This window comes from Temnothorax longispinosus, chromosome 12 (assembly GCF_030848805.1).
Source record: "Temnothorax longispinosus isolate EJ_2023e chromosome 12, Tlon_JGU_v1, whole genome shotgun sequence".
NCBI classification, from domain to species: Eukaryota; Metazoa; Arthropoda; class Insecta; order Hymenoptera; family Formicidae; genus Temnothorax; species Temnothorax longispinosus.
The window spans coordinates 6,507,890-6,525,740 of NC_092369.1; the positions used below are offsets into that span (position 1 = coordinate 6,507,890).

General features: G+C 37.3%; 2 protein-coding genes and 1 long non-coding RNA gene across 14 annotated transcripts in view; 1 reads left to right on the forward strand and 2 right to left on the reverse strand.

Annotated features, from left to right (window-relative positions):
• Positions 1–10,456, forward strand: part of Mp (collagen XV/XVIII-type protein multiplexin) — a 214,114-nt gene extending 203,658 nt beyond the window's left edge. For 4 of the 8 annotated variants that reach the window (XM_071794945.1, XM_071794950.1, XM_071794952.1 and 1 more), the window contains 14 exons: positions 1,614–1,643; positions 1,800–2,160; positions 2,685–3,076; positions 3,410–3,421; positions 3,732–3,836; positions 5,600–5,855; positions 6,197–6,271; positions 6,411–6,502; positions 6,587–6,679; positions 6,765–6,887; positions 6,980–6,994; positions 7,212–7,406; positions 7,505–7,620; positions 7,833–10,456. In XM_071794945.1, coding sequence (XP_071651046.1) covers positions 1,614–1,643; positions 1,800–2,160; positions 2,685–3,076; positions 3,410–3,421; positions 3,732–3,836; positions 5,600–5,855; positions 6,197–6,271; positions 6,411–6,502; positions 6,587–6,679; positions 6,765–6,887; positions 6,980–6,994; positions 7,212–7,406; positions 7,505–7,620; positions 7,833–8,130 — 2,163 coding nt within the window. In that variant the 3' untranslated portion in view covers positions 8,131–10,456. The remainder of the gene's footprint in view (positions 1–1,613; positions 1,644–1,799; positions 2,161–2,684; positions 3,077–3,409; positions 3,422–3,731; positions 3,837–5,599; positions 5,856–6,196; positions 6,272–6,410; positions 6,503–6,586; positions 6,680–6,764; positions 6,888–6,979; positions 6,995–7,211; positions 7,407–7,504; positions 7,621–7,832) is intronic. The other 4 variants (XM_071794947.1, XM_071794949.1, XM_071794946.1 and 1 more) reach the window with 4 other exon arrangements.
• Positions 1–12,839, reverse strand: part of LOC139822839 (uncharacterized) — a 273,173-nt gene extending 260,334 nt beyond the window's left edge. The window contains exons 1-2 of one of the 3 annotated variants that reach the window (XR_011734617.1): positions 12,579–12,839; positions 11,014–11,288 (exon numbers count right to left, since the gene is read on the reverse strand). This is a non-coding gene — a long non-coding RNA (uncharacterized lncRNA). Of the gene's footprint in view, positions 1–11,013; positions 11,323–12,578 lie in introns of all 3 variants that reach the window. The other 2 variants (XR_011734618.1, XR_011734616.1) reach the window with 2 other exon arrangements.
• Positions 12,840–14,519: 1,680 nt separating this feature from the next.
• Positions 14,520–17,808, reverse strand: Hpr1 (THO complex 1-like protein Hpr1). 3 transcript variants are annotated; one of them, XM_071795052.1, is made up of 9 exons: positions 17,629–17,808; positions 16,832–17,524; positions 16,385–16,632; positions 16,221–16,247; positions 15,853–16,146; positions 15,621–15,770; positions 15,187–15,334; positions 14,865–15,098; positions 14,520–14,781 (listed from the first exon to the last, which is right to left on the reverse strand). In XM_071795052.1, the coding sequence occupies exons 1-9, from the start codon at positions 17,662–17,664 to the stop codon at positions 14,626–14,628; spliced, it is 1,986 nt and encodes a 661-aa protein (XP_071651153.1). In that variant the 5' UTR covers positions 17,665–17,808; the 3' UTR covers positions 14,520–14,625. The 3 variants fall into 3 exon arrangements, with proteins under 3 accessions (XP_071651153.1, XP_071651152.1, XP_071651154.1); XM_071795051.1 differs by having other exon boundaries at positions 14,865–15,101; XM_071795053.1 differs by lacking the exon at positions 16,221–16,247 and having other exon boundaries at positions 14,865–15,101.
• Positions 17,809–17,851: the final 43 nt, after the last annotated feature.

Consider the following 17,851-nt stretch of genomic DNA (forward strand, 5'->3'; position numbering starts at 1 on the left):
GCCTACTGCATGTGCCGGCTAGGTGTATGCCAGGTAGGAAGGAAGGAAGGAAGGCTTGGAGAGATGCGCGGGTGTTGCGTCCCGGAATGTCGTTGAAGACGGGCCAATAATACTCAATTCAGATGTTCGCGCGTTTCGATGTGTGCATTTGTGTGCGGGCGCCGATCGGTTCGGCAGATGTTTCCCAGTGAGAGCGATCGCGCGGACTGGAATTTGAATGAACAGAACCGAGTGGAAGAGAAAATTCGGAAATTGTATTAAGGCCACACCACGATGTATTACCGCCAGAGAACTGCTTTAAAGTAGAAGCGGATTTATAGGTATGTGCTATATACATGGTAGAGAGTAGAATTCAGTGCGCGCGAATAAAATGCCATTGAATTCTAACAGAAAAATATATACGGGATGAACTGCCTAATTTTACGACTTGAAGAGAAAGAGAAAGAGAGAGAGAGAGAGAGAGAGAGAGAGAGAGAGAGAGAGAGGTCTGGATAAATTTCACTACGAACAAGACCCGTTAAATATTAATTGTATAAATGTGCAAATAGCAAACACTAGGTGCATACACAATATCAATATGAAACATTAATGAATTGCGAAGCATGTCGTTAATTAAACCAAATAGTGTCGTTATTTGCTAACACGTTTCCAAACAACAAATCATTTATTACAAAATAATAAAATGGATACATAAATAATTCTCATAATTTTATAAAGAAGGAGAACGACATATATGTATGCGCCCATATATGTAGTTTGTGAATATAAAAAATGGGAAAGAAGCTGTATATATATCGTTGCTCTATCAATAGCCGAAGAAGTCTAAAAGTTTCAAACCGTTCGTGAGAAGCTCTGAATAGATATGACGAGCTATGAAACGAACGATGGCACTGATATATAGATATACAGAAATCGCAGCGACATGATTTATAGCGAAATACCGTACTAATGCGAAAAAGAGAATAATCGCCTCAGAATGCAGGCGACAGGAAGAAAATATTAAAAAAAAAAGTTTGAAAGTATTTTCTGTACTAACATGTTTCGTTGGATTTAAAGAATCTACTGACAATGAGTATCATGAATTACCGAGTGATAATTAATCTTTCCTCGCACATAGAATCGTTTCAAACATGAGATATTTATAAATGATACAGCATATTAATTTCGATTAAATAAAACTTCTAAATAACATAGCTCAGTTACGTATGCAATCTTTAAAACATTTAAGTATATAAAATGAATATACACATTATTTATATTTTCTAATAAATTAGAACGTTTCAAAGAAATAAGAGAAAATCTCCTTTTTCGTTATTTTGCACATGCCTTACCTCATCTTTGACAAAATTCATACATATCGAGCGAGGGAAACTTGCGTATTTAAGAATGAAATTCGCACTTACGATTCTATCGCGCGATTTGATTTGCGCTTTACGCTAAAGCTATTGCGAATCACGCGCCATCAACAATTGTTCGCACAACAATTGTTCACTGCTAATCAATGGCGATGCAAACGTATAGACGGTAGTGTCAGGCCGGCCCGCAAGGCTTTCAGTCTCGCAACGTTATTCCAACGATCTAACGGGGAAATTTCGATTATTATGCGCATGCAGCCCAGTTGGAAACCTCGAAATATTTACAGAGTGAGTACGAACCGGAGCATTCTGATTGCATCGTAAATACCTTCCCCGTACTTGAAATTCCTTTTCCAACTTATAAGATCCTAACAAATAGTTCACGTGTGTAACTTCATCAATTACACATAAAATAATCTCTTGTTTAAATACTTGTCTATCTAGCCGGAAGGTATCACAATGAGGCCAGGACTTCCAGGACAAAAGGGTGAGCCGGGCATTTCAGGAAATCCCGGGCCTAAAGGCGAGTCTGGAATACCCGGATCCAAAGGTATCAAAGGCGAACCCGGGCACAAAGGTGTTAAGGGCGATCATGGGAAAGACGGTTCTAGAGGAATTCAGGGTTTCAAGGGTGAACCTGGCGCGCCCGGTGCACCTGGGTTGCCTGGGGCACCCGGTGAAAACGGACGACCGGCGGAGAAGGGAGCTAAGGGTGACACGGGACCTGAAGGAAAACTGGGACCTCCAGGACCACCCGGTTCACCGGGTGTGGGCGGATCCGGTGGCATAAATGTGGGAGATTTAGGTGAGCAGATATAAAGGTTTTTCTTTATACACAGCAATATCGAATTTAATCCAATATTCATTCTATAATTCATTTATTTCATTATTGCTTTTTTTCCCGCAACGTTACCTTTTATATGACAAGTAAATAATTATCCGAAATTTTTTCATTAAGTGTTCTATTAGTCTTAACTACGAAATTACGACAAAGTCAGTCTGACATTAATAAAATATTAAATAAAATTAACTAAATGATATTATAATTGCTTTATAAAAGCATTGGCAATTCTATTATTTATTACTTATGTTTATATTATTTTATTATTATTTCTCAATGAATGAAACGATAAGACTTAAAAAAAATATCATAAAAAGCCAAGAGACAATTTCTCTCGATTTTCTTTGCTATTTTATACAATATCAGATGTGATTCTCCAGCTGAAACTAAGGATTATTAAAGATGTTTTCTCACGATGAAGAAATTCAATAATCTATTGCGTCAAGACGAAGGGCAACAAAATGTAACGTTTCAAATATTTAATCAAGGATTTGGCACGAAAGGGGACAAGGGCAATAGTGGAGCGCCCGGGTACCAGGGTGATAAGGGCACGAAGGGCGAAAAGGGCAATAAGGGTGACGGCGGGCCAGCTGGTATTCCCGGAATAAACGGTATTCAAGGACCTCAAGGAAATAAAGGCGAACCGGGTAAAGACGGAGTATCAGGATTACCCGGCATACCTGGCGCTAAAGGTGAGAGAGGTGAGAGAGGTCCTCCTGGAGCCACTACCGTCGCCAATTCCGGAGACTATATCACCATCAAAGGTGAGAAAGGCGCCGAAGGAAAACGGGGCAGGAGGGGACGACCCGGTCCGCCGGGTCCTGTGGGTCCTCCCGGAAAACCAGGAACTATGGGAGAAATCGGTCTACCAGGATGGATGGTACGTACTTTGATTCATTATCTCACTTTACGTTATAATAAAACTAATCTACTAATCAAATAGTAACTAACTAAATTAATAGCTACTAATGAAGTAATAATAATGTGAAATAATGTTAAATGACAGATAATAATGAAATAATATTAAAACAATAATAATGATATAGCAATATTATCGATAGTATTTAATATATTATTCCAATTATTAATACTACGTTAACATTCAATATTACTGACAACAGCATATATCATAAATATTCTATAATAGCGTTATCTTGAGATATCTCATTTCTAAAGAACGCTATTTTTATCTTTTTTATCACGCCAACCGAAGAACTCGATGAAGGTGAGCTTTTAATCAAACCGCCGCATGAAACAATATGAATTCTGCAGAAGCGCTAAATGCAACATTATTTTTTTTAATTCTTAGGTCGTCGCGTCGTAGATAATTATTACGAGCGTTTTTCTTGTATCTTTTTATAAGATTTTAAGGCAGATATAGTCGCCCGCGCCGCAGTTAAGAGAGAAAAACATTTATTAAACGTTTAAACGCATCAAAATTATATCATTACACGTCGGCTCTGTGTCACAACAACCAAATCCCTTGCGTTAATTAAAACGCAAACGAGCGATTCATCTGTCACTGTCTTCCGCAGGGTCGTCCTGGGACTCCTGGAATTCCGGGAAATAGCGGACCAATGGGACCCAAGGGAGAAAAGGGGGAACCTGGCGCACCGAGTCCTTACGGTGTTTCTGTCGGTGTAAGTATAACTTCCAGTTTCTTGTCGTGGTGTCGCCCGTGTAAACTTCTCTCGTGCACGAACTCTCGTGAACTTCACATACCTATAAATCCAAGCGCCTACCAAACGGCGAAAAGCGAAAATCGAAAAATTAAACCGAGCCTTCCCTTCGAAACAGAATTTCACGCGAGTGAGTACCTAACTTAACTTGTCGGTCGATCGTCCGCGAACAGTGAGAACAAGAACAAGAAATGTTGCCCTTTGTTTCTAAGGGAAAAGAGAAAGATGGGGGGAGGAAAAGGTGCGGAAATAAAAATAATGGTTTTCACCTCGCACGGTTTCGGTCTGGCAGATTAAAGTGGCGGGGCATATATATCCTTGTGAATAGGACGATGCGGAAGTCTTTGAACAACGGGCGGCGCAACGCGAGTGATGGAAATTAATGCAAAGAGTGCGCCTGGCGTGCTCCCTTTTTTTTTCGCGTCTTCGTCTCGTTGGATTTATTCGTTTGCGCCGAACAGAAATTTTCTCCGCCGCGGCGCACAGAGTTTCGCGAGCTGTCACGGCCGACAACTGACAAATAACGCATGCTGATACGCGCGATATCGCCCCGCTTTGCTGCGAGCTGCCAGCTTGTATGCGTGGAGCAGCGTATTCACGTACGCCAGAGTCGCCAGACGTACCCAAATAACAATCCTTTTAAATATTACAACATCTTGTTACGGAGTAAAGCACTAACAATTGCGTTAAAATGAGAAAATAAAGTATCACAAAAACCTAATATACGGACTGTCCGGACTGAACAATTTTAGAAAGTATATTTTTTTATTTTTTTTATTGAAACTAATCTTCCCTTGATTAAAATTATAAGAAATGCTTTATTATGAAAATAACAGCTTTTTAAGGCTCGGATTAGGGTTTAAAGCCTGTAAATAAAAAACGGGGTTTTATTTTCCAATTTAATTTTAACTTTACCTTGATTAGCTTTATTTCTACTATTTCCTATAAAATTTATTCGTGTTGAGATCTGAAAAAATAAGACCAAAAAAATCGTTAAACGATTCTTAAAATATTTTTTGATACATCTGGAACATCTTATCAGAATTTCTTACGGCGCTATCAGGCGAGAGATCGTAGAGATCTAGTCAATGCAATAAAAAGAAATCTCTCTCTGATGGAAATTCCATAAAAATACAAAGTACAACGATAAAAATCGCTCAAGATATCCATCATTTTTCTAAGGGCATAATACAACATTGATAACGACAAGGATAGATTATTTCTCGAGAAAGAGCGATCACAGTCAAGCAACAGGAAATTCCGATATCGCCTTCCCACGATCAAAAGGATGCCTCTCGCGCCTAGCACATAAACCGTCTCTGCTGAACATCCGTGAAAAAGTACGCAACGAAGAAACGTCGACAGAAAGCCGACGTGATGCGCCTAAGCGATCGCTGCATCTCATTCTTCGATGTTTCCGATAAATCAACCGCTCCTGTTCTTGGCAATACTTTACTACTTATTGACTGCCTACAAATCTGTCTGCCTGTCTACCGAAGCGATGCGATGCAGCGAAAAAAAGAAAATCGATAATCGCAGTCTTTCTCATTATGACCGGCAGGAATGCCTGGACATTTTGATATGTATATGACATATATGTACATGTATATGTATATGTATTATGTCTAGGCATTCCTGCCGGTAGAGTGTACATACTTCTGCGGGAAAACATTATCTGCAAAAACACTGTGACGATTTATTCACGCGTTAAATACGTTTTTTAGATCAAAGGCGACAAAGGAGACGACGGTTTCCCTGGAATTCCTGGGCAGCCGGGAAGAGAAGGTCAGAGAGGACCTCCAGGAGCTCCCGGAGCTCCTGGACCAGCGCCTCAAGGATCATATGTAAGAGTTCCGGGACCTCCAGGCCCTCCCGGGCCCCCTGGTCCGCCCGGCTTGTCTTTAATCGGACAAAAAGGAGAACCCGGGATCGGTAGAAGTCACGTTTTCGGAGAGAGAGATTATTATCCCCCCAGACAAGGTAAAGACATTAAGATATTAGAGAAGATGTTGGCAGTTATTATAACATTTATAACTTGATAGCATTTGATTAACCGTACTTCGATAACAAAATTAAAATTATAAATTATAAATTATAAATTATACATTTTTAGATTAAATATAAATTATGTTTATAATTATGAGTAACATATCCGATGTCATTATATTAATGTGACGTTTAATAATATTACAAATTAACAATTTCATTAATAATATTTTGTTAAATTATTCTAAGTCTCTGCGATAAATATCTGTTTTATCGAACACCTATCAAATATTTATAATATAATTAAATTAAATTTTACACTCGCATACCGCAAGGAGCCAGAAGTAGTCTGGACGAATTGAAAGCTCTACGTGAACTCAAGCAACTGAAAGAACTAAAAGAGCAATTAGGTAATATCTACAGTATGATACTAAAATTAATATGCACCAGAACCGCCGCTCTTTCGATGCATTATAAAATGTTTTCCACTAATTGCACAATAACATCAGTATCTTTATATTCTTAAATAATTTCAAAAAATTTTTCAAGGTGTTGCTGCCGCTACAAGGGGACCTTTAGAAAGTACAACGAAAATTGTGCCAGGAGCTGTTACGTTCCAAAACACAGAAGCCATGACAAAAGTAAGATTCCCCAAATTAGCAATTAATAATAATTGCTTTTTTTTGCGCAAATCTACTTTTAATATTCTTTTTTTACGTTTACAGATGTCTAGTGTAAGTCCAGTCGGGACGCTGGCTTATATAATAGACGAACAAGCTTTACTAGTCAGAGTTAACAATGGATGGCAATACATTGCAGTCAGTATCAAACTGTATTACTATTATAAGTTCGTAGAATGCTATAATTGTGTTAACACCGAATTTCTCTTATACTGCTTTTCAGCTCGGCTCACTTTTACCTATCACAACGCCAGCACCACCAACGACATCTCCACCGCCAGCAAACCCTCCTTTCGAAGCATCCAACTTAATTAATCAAATACCCGTGAAAGCCGACGGTACAGGGGTAAGTTGATTTAACTTATTTTTTGTGTAAGGCACGTTTGTAAAAATTAAACGTGTTAATATCGAATTTGCATTTTTTTCCATGCTGTGCAGTGGTATCCGCGAATGGTGAGATTGTGCCGTATTTAATGAGATTTCTATTTGAGACTTTCCATCCGTTCGTTTACGATATAATATTTCACTTTTTTTCACATTACTGTGCGAATAATAAAAAAAGATAGTTTTTTAATGAGAATTTTCGTAATATCTTCAATAAAAAATATATAAATGTGTTCGTTATTATTATAAATGTAAATATTTGTTCAATGCGAATCATGTTTTTCAGTTGCGGATGGCTGCGTTGAACGAGCCGTTCACTGGTGATATGCATGGTATACGAGGAGCAGACTACGCTTGCTATCGACAAGCAAGGCGAGCAGGCTTGAGAGGTACCTTCCGTGCTTTCCTTAGCTCTCGAGTTCAAAACGTCGATAGCATTGTCAGATTAGGAGATCGAGATCTTCCTATCGTTAACATAAAGGTAATTGGGAGAGCAATATTTATTTATTACTATTTATTACCATAACGCTTTTTATTGAAAATTAAATATTTTACTAAATAATAATCGGGAATATTTAGGGCGACGTGCTATTCAACTCTTGGAAAGAGATGTTCAACGGAAATGGGGCATACTTCTCTCAGAATCCCAGAATCTACAGCTTCAATGGAAAGAACATCCTTACTGACTTCGCATGGTAAGTATAAAAAGAAAAAGTATATAATATAAAAGAAAATATATGATTTTACTGTATAAAAGAAAATCTAATAATTCTCAAATATAAATTGTAACGTAAATTGTATATTAGGTTATTATTAATTTAAAACGATATATTTCCTATCTTCCTATTTCCATTTTTTTCAATTCTATTTTCTTATTATCGTGAAATTAACATTATTCTGATTACAGGCCCGAGAAAGTCGCGTGGCACGGCTCTCACAAACTCGGCGACCGCGCAATGGACACTTACTGCGACGCCTGGCACTCGAGCAGTTCGGATCGCTACGGATTAGGCTCGCCGTTGACCGGCGGTCGACTGTTAGAACAAGTACGATACTCGTGCGACAATAAATTCGCGCTGCTCTGCATCGAGGTGACGAGCGAGCTGGTGAGGAGACGGCGGAGCGCCGACAATCGGCCAGACGACGACATCGAGATGTCGGAGAACGACTATATGGAGTACTTGGAAGAGCTCATGCAATACTAAATACTCGCACCTTCGACCATCCACCATCGCAACGCGAAAATCGAGCCGTTATGTAAATAGGAATGCAGATGCGCGCGCGCTGCGTTTCTTCGCGCGACATATATAATAATATATATATATAAATATATATATAAAAGAAAAATCTCACGTTCAAGTAATAATTCATATCGATATACATATCGTGAAGTCATAGCGTGTGCGAGCCATCGCGAACAGCGTTACATCTCATTTTTCGCATTCCCGAAATCAGGAAAAACTATTTCCGATTCCAAAGGTATAATTAATTGTACTTTCCCAATGAAACCACTAGCCATCCGCTTCAATCGCGTCTCAGTTCTCTCTTCTCTCGATCTATCTTAAACATAAAAAGAAGACTGATCGTCTAGATACTCGTCAGTGTTTCGTCGTATTCGCACCGGGTACTCCCCCTCCTATCAGTCGCTTTCGAGAGCTTCGATCGCTCGAGGCTTTTTGAGAAAACTCTACCGTGATTCAACGTTCGTTAAACGTTTCCCTTCATCACGATAAACGTCCAAAATTCCTTGTGAATCACCAAACGAGCGACACGAACCTGGACAACGAGTGCAAGATTTGCTTAAGCCCGCGTTTATAGCGCACTTTAAATGTTAAAAGCGGCTGTCTAGTTTTATCCCTTCTTCTCATCAAATATCATGTATTGGACGATGCCTACGCAGCCTACTTCTGAATTATTCAAAAGTCAGAAAATGCAGGCGATCGATTTTTGTAACTAGACTCCGTATCAATAGCTTATCATCGCAAGAATAAAGGATCTGAATACAAAATCGTAGTAGTCTCAAAATAAGAAATTTTCGGAAAACAGAAGAAATCTCTTAGATTTAATCATTTTTATTTTTTACCATTTTATATTTAGTATTTTTGTAACGTAACTTATATATTGAAAGACTCATATTTTTCAAGATACAATATACATATATATTGTTTCAATTATGACGTTTCTTGAAAAAGATTATAATAAATGGACATAGAGTAATTTAGATTTCAGATGTGTTTTTCTCGGTTTTTATAGACTTATTTGATATGAAATAGAAAACTATAAATTTTTTCTTTGTCTAACATCTTTTCTGAAAGGAATTTAATTTTGATTTTTCTGGATTACTATAGTTTGAAATTCGGATCCTTAATTATTTGCATAAATCCTCCTGGTTTCTAATGATCTAATGCAAAATAGCATGCGAATCCTCAAGTGATTAAAACCTAGGTAGTTACGTTCGACACTACAAATGCCGAAATATTGTAAGTGCGCTGCGAATGTGGGCTGTACCGTTTAGGGAAGTAATTACTTAACACTGCCCTAAATAAACCTAAATGAAGTTCGTATCCGCGATCAAGTTGCATTTACATTTTAGCTGATACATATTGAGTGTGTATGTTAGACGTAAGAGGCACATCGATTAAGGAGTTTCAGACGACGAGTTACTCGACTCATTGTCGAAGATTTATGCTCCGTGTATCTTATGATGAGTCATCAAGAAAAAAATGACCTGTACCTTAAATCGTACATCGATCGCTTTAAGAATAGTCAACGATCGGTTCTTCTAAATGTTTGAAAAATTGTTATTGGGATTTTCGCAGAAATTCTCGAGAATTGAAAGAAACAAGAAATTAATATATTAACAAAAAAATGAAAAATTAATAAAGCGTATACTTTATTATGTTAAGATTCTTTTCTGTACTTGTGTTGACTTTTTTTTATTAACTTTATTTTTAAGTAACGACTTTTAATATTATCGCGTATAAAGTAGCCTTGATATATATCTTTAATTTCTGTACTTAACACGACACAATTAATTTAATATGTATGATATGCAATACTGTCAGGCCTAAATGAACACACGTGAATGAGTAACGTTTACCAAAGTTCTGCCACGAAATACATGTGTATAATAATTTATACATTTCTTGCCTGTTATTTTCTGTCAGCTTACTCCGTAGAATTTATGTTTCTGGTCTTTGGATTACACCGAGCATAAATCAGATCTAAGTCAATGTCTATAACTCGAAGATATACCGTTAACATTAATATAATTTATTACAATTACGTAGAGATTATTCATGAGACCGTCATATGTATATTTAGGTTGTCAGCAAGCTTGTTGGCGAATACTTCCTACGTACATACGTAAACTTTTTTAAGTATCGTCAGTAGTAATTCGTGACATATCCGTGACAAGAACATACAATCGATTATCCTTCGATATAGTTTGCACCGAAAATGTTTTGTTTCCAAATTTTATATTATTTGTACACTTTATTATTGTCTTTTTAAATAAAAGATGAAAAGAAATATTCTCGAGTTCTATCTCTTTCCTTCGCTTTTATTATATATAGTATATAAAATGTATAGTATCTATATATACATTATTTTTATCAAAGTATTTTATATAATATAATATTTATTATATTATATACGTCTTCAAATCAAAATAGAGATAATAAACTTTAATATCCGGCAAGAACATAAAGAAAAAGTGTATATTTTATTAAATTTGGTAAAAAGTATGATTTATAAATTCATATCTTATATTCAATTTAGTTCTAAATTACAAACATGAGCAATATTCGTCGATTCAATCATTTCAGGGAGAATTTATCGTTTTGTTAATATATTTACAGTTTCATATAGAAAGCCATATAAATATCTTTTCCATTTGTGTTATATCTATATATCGATATGTGTAGAATAAAATGTTAGTTCAAACTTTACGTAATATGGGAAAAAATTTAGTTTTAATAACCTGTTGTGTTTAAAAAAAAAAAGATATTTCTTGACTTTCAAATATCTTGCATTGATAATGCGTGTAAATATATAAGTATCTCCTAAAATCAAGAAAAATTTTTTACCTTGAATCCTCGCAATGATCATTACAGAAGCTGTTGATTCCGCCAATCCTCAAGGACTTCTAAGCCGTTGCAAATGCGTAGCTCGTGCAAGTTCGTAATTGAGCAACTAATTACGTCACTGTATTTCATCTCCGCGCGCGATTAAGATGGATTCGATCGATATTGTCCCGATTACATCACGGATCGACACACGACGATTTCACGCACTCGCACACAGTCGCACTTATTCCGTTAACTTACATGCAAACCGATCTATATTTTTTAATCCGTTTATTCTGTTTGAGAGAAATCGTGACACCAGCGGATTTTCTGTTAGATGCAGTATAGACGCATAAATTGCTCTTATATATAAGAATCTCAAAGCACGAAAGTAAAGTATGTTATCAATGGCATTTTACCTGTTATAAAATGACACGTGCTTGATATTTTTTTCATTACCGATTCTACACGCTTATTTTAAAATAATACTTTTTCCAATAACATAAAAATGTACATCTCATCTAACATTAATTCGTAATATTAAATTATTATATAAATATTACGCGATAAATGATTCTTGTAACCGTATAGCGATCACAGCATTAACAATAGCAATGTCTCTTTTAATCTACTATATCATCAACTGTTAATTGTGTCTAATACTAATATGTACAAATTAATGCAGAAAAGACTTTTCAATTAACTCATGCATGTAATTTAATAAAAGCAGTTGCGGCATTAATTATAGCGATATCTTTTAATGTACAAAAAAATTAGAAGCAGTGATCGCGGCTAGTAAGGAAATGATCGCAACCACACTACCAATTAATATCCCGTATTTTGATTAATTTATGCACACGATTCTACAAATATAAGAGTTATTGCAATATTAACTATATACATCGATTTTGCGTTACTAATCTACAAAAAAAAATACGCACAGTGATCGCGTCTAATCAGAAAATGATCGCAATTACTGCTGATTATATTGTCCCATATTTTTAAAATTTAATCGATACACGTAATTCGGTAAATATAACGATCGCGATATATTAACCACATCGATTTCACCTTTCCGATCCACAAAAAAACCTACAAGCAGTAATCGCGGCTAATTAGAACACGTCATCGCGATTACTCCTTATTACTAATCACTATCCATTTCAATTAACTCATACACTGTAATCTGTGAGAAATGCAAAGCTACAAATAATGCTACGATCGCACGGAGTTCATTTCATGAGAATTCTCGTACGTTCACACGTTGATAAAGTCACGTCGATAAAGTAGTTCTCATTACTCCGACCGTGCTCGCGAGTCGCGACGAGGCGGTCGCGCGGAGTTCACTTGACGGAACTGTCGCGTATTCACTTTATTCACTTGCTATCAATACGATATACCGTTTATCTGATATCAATCCTCTTTCATCTGACGGATTTTCGATTACGCACGGTAAACGCGAGTGACACGACGGTCCGAGTCACGAACATACCACATCTAACGGAAAGACAACCTAGCCCTCGATTCTCTCGGCAAGACGGTACGGGTCATTTTCGCGTGTCTATGGTATCCGAATTTGTACTCACCGGAGCCGAGAGCAATTTGGAGCCACGGCGCATAGTGCCGGCAGGCGACTGTTACGAGCGGCGAAAGGCGAAACGACGTCAATCGCGAAGACACACGGTAATTGATACGCTCACACGATCGCCCGTCACTTCCAACGGCACTCCCGACCAAAATTCGCACCCGTTACTCACTTTCGACGGGCAAAATCCGCGATTAATCCGCGGAGCGACGTGCTCCGTGCGTTCCGAACCGGTCGCGCTACCGAGAGTGTCATGGCGGCGTTGGCGGCTGGCCGCTGCGTGCTGCGCGCTGGCGATTGGTCGTGCGCGCGCCGCCTATACGATGCTGAGACAATTTGAAAAACGAATTATTCAAATCTGTAACTTTTTGGCACTTCTCGGAGAGCCACGATGATTAGCAATATTTTATTTGACACTTTTATGAAGATTCATGAGATTTTATATGTACAAAATATGCGAAAACGGCGAATAGATTTCTAGTTCAAATTTCGAAGTGGCGATTCATCGCGTCGTAAAATAAGAGGTGAACTACTGCCGTGGTCAAAAGAATAGTGCGATACTACGTATAGCATCATAACGTTTATAGATAAATTATTTTTATGAAAAAAGAGTTATACGTACCTCCGTTTTTATATCTATATTGCGTTATGAATTTACGGTGAAACGCAAAGTCCTGAAAAAAAAATGTGCCAAAATTTGAAAACTCGTATATTGCCCCGAAAAGTAAAAATCCCAAAATTTAAAAAACGTGACAATTACTACGTTTACGCGAGCGTTAAGGCTATTGCACGTAACAAAGTTTTAGTCATAATCGTAAGGCCGTAAGAAAATAGACCAATCACACTCGATTATTCTTCGAGATCGAGGAGAATAATCGACTGTGATTGGTCTATTTTCTTACGGTCTTTCGATTATGACTAAAACTTTGTTACGTGCACAATGGCCTTTACTTCTACAGTAACTTACGATAATTCACTCGTTTACGCGGAGTAAATTATCGCGATGTAACAAAAACTGCAATTTACACAGTCGATCTCATATACAAGCTCAGTCTGTTTGGAATAAGGCTGCAATCTGTCTTTCCCTTTCTTAATTACAATCTAATTTCTTCGGGGCCGTTAGAAGTGTCTTAAATTTGACACTCCTTTTGTACGGCCAATATATTAGCACTAAGGTTCAACATACGGTATCGTTATAAAATTAACAGAATCTCGACGCACTTGCGTGTCTGCACTCGCATCAACCGAATTATTCACTTTTTTTAGCTCGCCCAGTTTGAATAGGTATGGCACGGTACGGATCTAGTGGAGAAAATGGGCAGTTTAATTTTCTTTACAGTTTACACTTACGACTCTCACAATTTTACAATTTTATTCTTTTGACGCACCTAATAACATGTAAGTTTTTACGATTTACCTCCGACATGTTTCCCGCTTTTACATTCGACATATTCATATTGACATATTCGTTTCCAGCGTGGCGTTCGCACGATGTAGCTTGGACACGTCTGGCGACGCATGATGTATTGTTGCGTATTTAATTATAAGTATAATGAGCGCGTTCAGCAGACACAACTGTTGCACAACTGTTGAGTTCGTCTTATCATCACACTGCGTTGATTGGTTGGTTCTAAAAGTAAGAGCCAATCACGTTCGATTGCTACTGAGTAACTTGGTCTGCTGAACGCGACCAATATTTCACTTGAAAAGGACCAAATTGTGGTCGAAACGTTGTAAGTTAAAATAAATTGAAAATAGTTAGAAGTTTAATGATTTCCTTGGCTCGTATTCTCAGCTCATCTTTATCATAAATGCGCGCACCTAGCACATATAAATTTACGTTACATATACTATAGAATCTTAAAAATAAATCCACGCATTTATTTCGATAAAAGTGAGCTGAGAATACGAGCCTTTGTCTCTATTAAATTTAAAACGCATGTACATGATGAAAAGATTGAAAATTTTATTACAAATGATAAAATATAGTACAGTTTTGTATGTGCTTCATTGATACAATTATTTTTATTCACTAAATTAAAGAGTACTTAAGATTTTAGCACCGCCAATGCCTCTGTGTATTTTAAACCTTCCAAAATATAAGCTAAATTCTCGACTGATGCATCTTCATCCTCTTCTGCCCATATCTCAAGCATAGTCTTACATTGTTCATACGGCGTTGTTTTGCTTTGGAAAAAAGCAATCTAAAATACACATCATGTATTAAAATCCCATAATTATGAATAGTATTAGTGTTATAATAAGAAAAGCTTGATAATTTATATACCTCGTCATTTGTATAACCAAATTTCGTCGCCAATTTTTTCCAATCGTTTTTCAGGCTCTCTGATAATTTTGCCACCATTTCCGGTGTGACTTTATTCAACTTTCTTGCTTTCACGTCGGCGGTTTCGGCATCGACCTGTTCGCTTTCCTGTTTTAAAACGTCTTCGTTAAATTCTTGATCGGTAGATTCCGACGGCGGTGTTTCCTCGGTTTCCAATTTCACATCGGACTGAGTCTGCTGTGAGACACAGTAAAAAAAAATTAAGAAATGTACAAAGATTAAGCATATTCACACAGAAAGATAATGAACATTAGATACTCACTGGACGATCCTTGGCAATTTTCTTAATCATTGTCTCAAGATACTCAGGCAATTTATTTATAGGATAATTGCCATGAACAAAGAAGTGCGGGCTTCGTCTCGCTAACAGTCTTAACGCTCTCCAACCAAAGTTACCGTCGTTCACCTTCCTGTAAGTATAAGATTATCGCATTATTATTAATAACTATAATGAGGAATAATGCGTGTCTTTATAAGAGAGCAGTCGATATAATCGGCGTATCCCGATCTTTATCGCATGTATTATTTCGGTTTATAAGGGGGTTGATTGGGAAATTGAAGGTTGTGAATAAAGGAGAAGGAGAATGAGATGGTTACATAATTTATGAGATGAATTACAATCTGTTTTCCAGGAACAATAGACTAATAAATACATTAATAATCACAACGAAAGATTACACAAACAATAACGCTTACTTATACTTATCATCGACCATCGCAGCAGGATCCAATTCCATAATAGCGTCTTCAAAATACGTTTCTAAGGATGGAAGAAAATCTCTATCCTTAGATTTGCATGCTTCGAGATTATTTGGACATAGATTCCATAATTTAGTGAGTTCTGGGCTATTAAAAAATAATAAAATTTAATTATTCAATCTTATACGTAAATATTAATTTATTTCTTTCATTTGTAAAAGATATTTACTTTCCCATATGATATTTTCCAACCGCTTGCGCGTCCCTAATTACATCACCGATACGTCGTCTCGATCTCCTCGGTTTTCGTGGCTCCTCGTCAGTAACATCCGATGTCGGTCGTTTAAACGGCGGGCAACCCTCATTTTTCCATGCATTCCAATGCTCCTCGCGTTTCAAGATGTTCTTCACGGTCTCCCCAAACGTGGGGCCATCGGGCGGTGTTTCGGTCAGTAGAGTATAAACTTGGTCAGTAGTGGTCTTCACCCATTCCACTTGATCCGGCTTCAGTTCGTGTGTCTCACTTAAAAGTAAACAAACATCATAGTGATTCGATAACATACACATCACAAAACATTTAATTTAAGGAAAGCAGACCTTGTCTCATAGCCACTGGCAAGGAAGCTTTGAAAAACAAACATTTTTATAACTATTCACAGGCGTTTCACTAATTGCCGAATAATTTATTAATTCAAAGGTATGAGGCTTGTGAATTCATTGTAAAATATTCATCGTATTGCATTAATATGGAGAATACTTACGCCTTGAATTTTACAGTGCTATTCAGATACTGGAAAAGAATGAGAAATTGCAGCAATACATATCGCCTGAAATTGGAATCTGACAGCTGCAACTCCAATAATTTTTGATTGGTCAAATATTTTGCAAAATAGTGCGTTTCTTTGTAAGGGCCTTCCATAGAAGTATCCATCTTGATGCATGTTGTAGGGTAACTACGTTGCTCCTCCAATTTAAAGGAAGCAAATGCTGACAGCACATTAGATGCATGCTATAAAAAAGATTTTTTTTAGTAAATCTGTAAAATAAATTAATATTATTAGGTCTGTTTGTTTTTGCTGCACTTCTGAACTGCAACATAGTACAAGTTAGAATGAAACAAATATATTTTCTTTCATTCTAACTTATTGCACTAGTAGAAGTGCAGCAAAAACAAACAGGCCTATGGTTTAAAGAAAATTAAAACTTACAGCTGAAAACACCTTCCAGTGTATTTTATTATAACACTGATTCGGATTTCTGAAGAAGTCTTGCAGAGCCCAAAACTTTCTGTACAAATTATAATCAATTGGTATCTTGTTTTCTGACTTGTCGTCGTCCTTCGTTATCTGCTCCAAGTTGTCTTCTTCTGCTTTTTCCAAGCCAAATTCCGTGTGATTTTCCAGGTTGAATTCGCTAACGATATTCAAGCCGGATCTCTCGGAGAAAGGAAAGAACTTTGCGAGAAACAGTAGAATTCTGCCACAAAATACCGTTTGTTGCGAACGCGACAATCTTCTCAGTAAGTCATTGCACATTCTCAATAAGTTATTCTTGCAGGCAGTAAAAAACAGATCTTCCTTCCACACGGTGACGTTGTTCTCCACGAAGGTAAACAACTGTTCGCATCTGTCCAGCGTCATCGAGTCGAAGATATCGCCCAGTAGCATCACTGGCATACTCGCCGTCGCGAGATCCTTCCTGCATAGCTCTATACAGAACGTGATGTACAATTCGAGGGAGCGCACGTTACCCGAAGCGTTTTCCGTCAGTACGGCCAGCAACGAGTCACGCAGCGCCTGATCAATCGCCACTTTTCTGTCGCTGTCATTCGCACAACGTTCGACGCACTTCTTTTGAAACAACGAGACGTCCGACAGCTTGAAATGCTGCTGCAGATAATCCTAAAGGAGAAATAAGATCCCTTGTAAATGCACGTCCAAGCAAGAATTATTCATGAATAAAGTTAATCAAGTTAATGCTTATTTACTCCAAACGTTATACTTACGCTATAGTCCTTCCTCAACACTTCGAACATCGCCATGATTTTCTATAGCCGTGTTATCACAGGTTCTATTATTTTTATTGAAAATTATTTTTGGCTATCCGGTTTAGGCATTTTCGTCTTTCTTGACAGCAGAGAGGTTAAGTTACGAATCCCAGGCACGATTCTTGTGCCACAGTTGGTACTACTGGGAGCCTCCGCCATATTGATGACGTATGACCTTCTC

Excerpts from the sequence above, each read along its gene's own strand:
- Hpr1 (XM_071795051.1), bottom strand. The coding sequence starts at position 17,664 with ATGGCGATGTTCGAAGTGTTGAGGAAGGACTATAGC. Across the intron at positions 17,525-17,628 it reads TGTTGAGGAAGGACTATAGC|GATTATCTGCAGCAGCATTT; the intron begins GTAAGTATAACG and ends TTTCTCCTTTAG. Across the intron at positions 15,102-15,186 it reads AAATTGCCAAGGATCGTCCA|CAGACTCAGTCCGATGTGAA; the intron begins GTGAGTATCTAA and ends TGTGTCTCACAG.